The following is a 6,000-nucleotide window of genomic DNA, read 5'->3' as shown; positions in this document are numbered from 1 at the left end:
TTGAACATTTAGAAAAAGGCGTCATGCTCAACCTCACTGGTAGTTAGGGAAATGCAAATTAAAACAACAAGGCCATTCCATTTTTCATGCTTCCAATTGGCAGCCATTTAAAAGAGGGATCACTTCCAGGTGGGCACAGAGGCCCTCTCATACACTTCTAGATGGAGTGGGAATTGCCACAGTCTTTACAGAAGGTAATATGACAGTGGCTAAGAAAAGTTTACATACGTGCTCTGTGTTGTATTTAATTGGTCCGTTAATGCTACTGTTGGAGAACCAAGATTGAGAGCAAAGTCCCAACACAGTTACATGCAGAGAGATGTCCACGGTGACATTGACTGTGTGGCAAGAACCAGTAAACACTCAGATACCCAACAATAGGGGATGTTTGTCTCCATGACGAAACATCCATACCATGAACTGTTACCTAGCTCTGAAAATGGAGGAAGTGGATGTGGCTGTGTTGACCTGGAGGGTTGTCTGTGAATTATCATGACATGAGAAAAGTGAATTTCTTTTGTGTAGAGGGTGACTTCATCATCCTAAAGAGAAACAGCAGCCACACCACTCGTTCGCGTTTGTAATGTGAACATATCTGCTTGGGTGTGGAGAAGGGCCTCGTAGGATGCACGCCAGGCCCAAGCTGCCCACTCTGGCCATCAGACAGGTCATGTTTGGCTCATGAAAATGGAATTATTTGCCAACATTTAAAAATTGAATTCATAGTTAAAGCCAAATTTCCAGCTTTTCATTGAGAAAAATCAGAAGCTCTGGGCACACTGCACCCACATTCCCTCTTGGCTGAAATACATCAGCAGCTGCTGCTTTTGGGCAGAGTGTTGGCCTCCAAATGGCCATCATTCCCACCACTGGGGTCTCTTCATTTGTATGCCCTGCCTGCCCCTGTGATAGGCTGCTGACCTCTGGAAACGCAAGGGGGTGGAAATATAGGGATATGATGGGCATTTGTCTTTTATTACGTGACAACATCTTAGAATCTTTTATTTCCCACGTCACTGTTTCATACTTGGTAATTAGAACATTTTAAGTACAGTATTCAAGGAAAACACGAGGGCACCACGGGCCATGTGTGTGGTGTGGGACAGGATCCATCCTCCACTTGGCACCGGGCTGGGAGAGGGAGTCGGCTCCAGGTCCGGAACCAAGAGATCTGAGCCCTGGGTCCTTTCTGAAGCCCTTGCCCCGAGGTCTTGCAGAGATGTGAAGTCTCTCCACAAAACCCTTTTCTTCAGCTCCCTTCTCCTCCCCCAAGGCTTTCCTGATCATTTAATGATGAGGGGGGTGGCATGTCAACTTGGGCCCAGATGCTGACCCCACCACTCACTAGTTGGGGGTCTCTAAGCAAATTGTTTAATGGCTCTTGGCCTTCAGACCCCACCTTGTGAACCGGGGAGGATAATACCTCCCAGGCGAGGTGCACAGTAGGTGCTCCCTGAAGGAGGATGTGTGGGCCCTTGGCTAGGCCGTGGGGATGCAGAGGTGAGTGGGCCGTGAGGTAAGGCAGCGTTAGCAGAAGGCAGGGATCCTCAGCTGAGGAGCGTGGGCCCCTCCCAGTGTCACTGCTGGTCTCCAGGGAGGCCTGCTCTGGAGCCGCTGCTGCAGGAGTAAGAAGGAACCAGAGGGCCGTGGCCCTGCTGTAATGGGGCCGGGCAGGCCACAGCCGCGATGGGAGGGAGCAGCCCTCCCGCCGCTCACCTCCTACCCCCGCCCCACTACACTTAGAGATGGGAGCTTGCTTTGCTGAGCCTCTGGCGGGTGGACCCCAGCTCTCTCTAGAGCTTAGCTAGAGAGAAAAGTCTGGCTCCAGCTTTCCACAGACTTGCTGGGGGGGCCCTGGTCAGGTTACCTCCCTTCTCTGTGCCTCTTTGGACACCATGGCCTGGGGGCTCCTTTCATATCCAAGGTTATGAGATGATACTGCAGATATAAAAACTGGGAAAGAATGTTCATTGGGCACTTTGGCTGGGGGTGGGGGGTGGGGGGCGGCTGCCGACCCGCTCTGAGACCCCTGTCTTCCTGCTCAGCACCCGCCTCCTAACTCTGTCCCCACTAAGCCAGGTTCCACCGCCCTTGGGGGATGCTGTCCTGGAGGATAGAGGCAGCAGCCCCACCCTCTGCCCACGGAGCCCCGCATGTGTCACAAACCTGTCCCCGTGCCCCCTGAGCCCTGCCCACAAGCCGTGCAGTCGGCCTCCACGAGGGCACAGAGGGGACTGTTGCCCATGCCCTCAGCCCAGTCGTGCCACACCACTCTCAGCACTGGGCGATGACAGAACCCCAGGGTACAGACCCTCTCTTCTTCCCCATGTGCCCCGCCCCCCCGTCTGCACAGATTCTCTCTCCTCCCTTCTCAGGCCCAATTCTCCCGGAGCTGCAGGGCTGAGGCAGTGCTGCACAGCCTGCAAGAGCAGGCGCTCCAATAGGACGTTTCTCACCCTCCCCTCCTTTTGTCCCCAGGAGCCATGAGGTGCCACGTCGCTTCCAGCTGCCTCGTGGTCTGGCTTTCTGTGCTGATCTCTGGATGCTGTGGTAAGTTCAATCCTCCACCTTCTCTCCCCACAGCGAGCATGGGAGGCCGGGCTGGACGGTGTGTGGTTGGCGTTTGTGCTCTGGGACTCTCAAGACCCTGCCTTGCTGTGTGTATGACTGGGCACTCACTTCCCTTTCTGGGCCTCAGTTGCTTCTGCAGCCCTCACAGGGCTGAAAATACCAGCCATCCCCAGGGCCTGGGACACCTGAGGGAAGGGGAGGAGCCTTGAGAAATACTTGAGCTCTAAGGGGAGGCATCTATGACCGTGAACTGTCCTTCTTCCGGGATGCGGGGACTGGCCCCAGTTCTAGTCCATTTCACAGTTGTCTTTTGAGCACCTACTGTGGGACACTGTGTGCCCTACTATGTCCAACTCTGGGGGCATGGGAGAAATGACATTCTTGGGCGCTCAGGGGCTCACCAGGGAGAAAGACACAGATAGGATTGCTCTAAGCAGGGTGGATAAAGTGGTAATGGGTGTACAGAGCTCCAGAGAAGCCCATCAGAAGAAAAGATTAATTGAACTTGCGGGCACAGGAGAGACCCAGCCAGAAGAGAGATGTTTCATCTGGGCTCTGAAGACTGAGAAGTCGTTTTAAAGGGGGGAGAGGGAAGAAGGGAATCCTGGAGGAGGGAATAGCCTGAGGGAGGGTGTGGCTGCCAAGAGTCTTTCTTCTCTGCAGGGGGGGCCAGCCCTCCTTCCCCTGGCCTTGCAGCAGCCAGGTCAGTGCCAGCTTTAGTGCCCACGGAGGAGGCCAGGAAAGGCCTGGGCATTTGCCTCTCCTGGACAGCAGGAGCAAAGCAGCTCTGGTGTGCATGAAGGAAGGCCAGGACAGCAGGCACAGCTGGCTCGGTGTCCCACGGGACCAGGGTGTCCTCAGGGAAGAGCTATGGGCAGAGTGTGCCTGGTGACACAGGCAAACATATTCCTGAGGGGCGTTAGCTCCTTCTCTCACTCCAGGGAGCCGGGAGCCTCTGGAGGAAACCAGAGCTTCATGCTTGGTGGACTGCTGCTTGCATCCTGCTGCCCGAGAGTCCCTTGAAGGTCCCCTCTCCTGGCTTCCACGCTGGGAGGGATCTCTGCTGGAATGCCTCTGTGATGGGGAGCTCACTCCCATCCAAGCAGCGCAGCATTATGGCACAGCCTCCAAGACTCTCAGGGGCAGAGCCAGAAGGGGTCTCAGACCCTCTTTCCACTCCTGGCCCACTTTACAAAGGAGAAACTTGACACCTGGAGAAGCAGCTGGCCCAGGGTCATACAAAGCAGGGCCCAGCTAGGCCTCGATCCAGCTCTCTGTCCTCCCGCTCCTCTCTGCCCCATTCGGGGAGGGCTCAGTGAGGGGCACCTGAGACCCTCAGCTCCGACCCTCTGGGTTTGCTTGTTGGTGTCCTCAGACTCCTCAGGGACTCTGTGACCTTGGACACTCATGCCCTCCGCCGCCTTCCCCGTTAAAAAGAAATATAACAGGTGCTAACAGCTTGGCTGCCTTCCTAGAAGAGGTGCAGTCTCCCCTTGAGCTCTCTAGATCACAGGCGGCTCATGCATCCAAATTGCAGCAGCTATCGTAACAGTGACAGTGATGCCGTGCACAGGACACCTCTGGCAGGGAGGCAGGGTGAGAGGGCAGTGAGGGCTTTTTGTCGTCATCTTGAGGCTGGGAAATGGTGGCCAGAGAGGTAGAGCCATTTGCCCAGGCTGCACAGCAGCGAGTGGCAGGGCATACAAGGCCTCCCCTGGCGCTGCTCTGTGCTCCCTGTCCTGTGCACCTTCCCCGTCATGAGTTGGGGGCGGGGTCTAGGGCTGTGCCCAACATGGACCTCAGTGAGAACCATTGTGCCTTCAGAGGCCTGGGCAGGTGGGCCTGGGCTGGGGTTGGGCTTTCCTGGTTCCAGTCCAGGCTCTGCCACTTGCCAGTGTCCTTCAAGCCCTCAGAGGAATCCCCTGTCCCATCCCACGGTTCTGAGTGAAGTCTGTGCTTCCTGGTCTGATGGATGCCTTGTCCTTCCCACGTCGTGTGCCTTGACGGCTCCGCTCCTCCACATCTGCCCAGCTTGCTTCCTTCCGGGATCTTTCCCTTCCTTGCCATGTGTGGAAGGCCTGTCATCCAGCACCGCAGCTCGAATCTGCCTTCTCTGTGAGCCTCCCCCTCTCCCTTCTCCCCTCAGGCCTGTGGTGGTTAAAAGCTTGATTCTTGGGCTTCCCTGGTGGCGCAGTGGTTGAGAGTCCGCCTGCCGATGCAGGGGATGCTGGTTCATGCCCTGGTCCGGGAAGATCCCACATGCCGCGGAGCGGCTGGGCCCGTGAGCCATGGCTGCTGAACCTGCGTGTCCGGAGCCTGTGCTCCGCAACGGGAGAGGCCACAACAGTGTTGAAATAAATATTTAGAGCTGGTGGACCTGCATCTACTTTGTAGGGAAGGTTAAGTGTGAGTGGGCCAGGGGTGCAGGGAGAAGGCGTCCAGGGCAGAACAAACAGTAGGTGCCAAAGCAGGGAATGAGCATGTGTGGGGCGGGGACAGAAGAGTGCATCGTGGGTGCAGGCAGCTGGACTCGCGTTCCTTCACAGAAGTCGCCCGTTGTCCCCTCCCCTCGCACGGGCACTCGTGTTCCCACTTGGCCGAAGGCCTCAAAGCTCCTGAGGCATCAGTTTGCCTCTGGAGGACACAGCCTTCATGCCTTAAAAGTGTCTTTTAAGAGAACAGGCGGCCTGTGGGCACCCCCCTTTCCCACCCTCCCATCACCCTCCCAGTCCCCACTGGCAGCCCAAGGCCACTGGGCTTCCTAGGGTGGGAGCCTGTTCCCAGATCACGGTCCCGCTTGGTATGTGGCAGGCGACGTACGTCGCCGAGGCTCTGCCCAGCCGCCCGTGCAGAGCTCTCAGTGGCTGATTATCGGCAGGTCCTGTAAAACAAAATTTGAAAACAAACGATGCTGCTGCAGGTGACGTTTTTTCTGGCTGGTTTCCCTCCCATTGCCCCAGCCTGAGCCCATGCCAAATTCCCTGGTCACCCCTGAGCCTTCTACCCTGGCTCAGCTGCTTTCTGTAAGGGAACCCAAGGCCCCCAGCAGGGATCCAAAGCCTCCCCGTCTGGCTGAGCAGGCAGCGCTGTCATTAATACCAATATTAATAATAGCTACCATTTATCGAGTGCTTGCTGTGTGCGGGAGCATGGCGCTAAGTGCTTTATGTATGTAATCTCATTTAATCCTCAACACAGCCAAGAAGTAAGTCCTATTGTTATCGCTATTTTACACCTGAGGAAACTGAGGCATGGGGAGGTCATATGACTAGAAAGAGGCACAGGGAGACTACAAACAAAGGTGAATCCCTTGACCACTGACCTCTTTCTGAGGCTCTTGTGTGTGCGAGGAGCCCCAGGTTCCTCATATGAGAGGGTAGAAGGGTGTGGGCGAGTGCATATGTGTAGTTGCGGTGGTCAGGGAGGGCT

At 56.0% G+C, this 6,000-nt stretch overlaps 1 protein-coding gene across 1 annotated transcript in view; it reads left to right on the top strand.

Annotated features, from left to right (window-relative positions):
• Nucleotides 1-2,483: 2,483 nt before the first annotated feature.
• LOC308628990 (cadherin-23-like) overlaps nt 2,484-6,000 on the top strand; it is a gene marked incomplete at its 5' end in the record, with an annotated part of 201,076 nt that continues 197,559 nt past the window's right edge. Inside the window, one exon of the mRNA XM_081256434.1 lies at nt 2,484-2,550. Within this exon, the coding sequence (XP_081112560.1) occupies nt 2,484-2,550 (67 nt within the window). The remainder of the gene's footprint in view (nt 2,551-6,000) is intronic.

Source organism: Mesoplodon bidens (assembly GCF_964165515.1).
Source record: "Mesoplodon bidens genome assembly, chromosome: 1".
Classification (NCBI taxonomy): domain Eukaryota; kingdom Metazoa; phylum Chordata; class Mammalia; order Artiodactyla; family Ziphiidae; genus Mesoplodon; species Mesoplodon bidens.
This window is presented reverse-complemented; position numbering and strand designations above follow the sequence as displayed.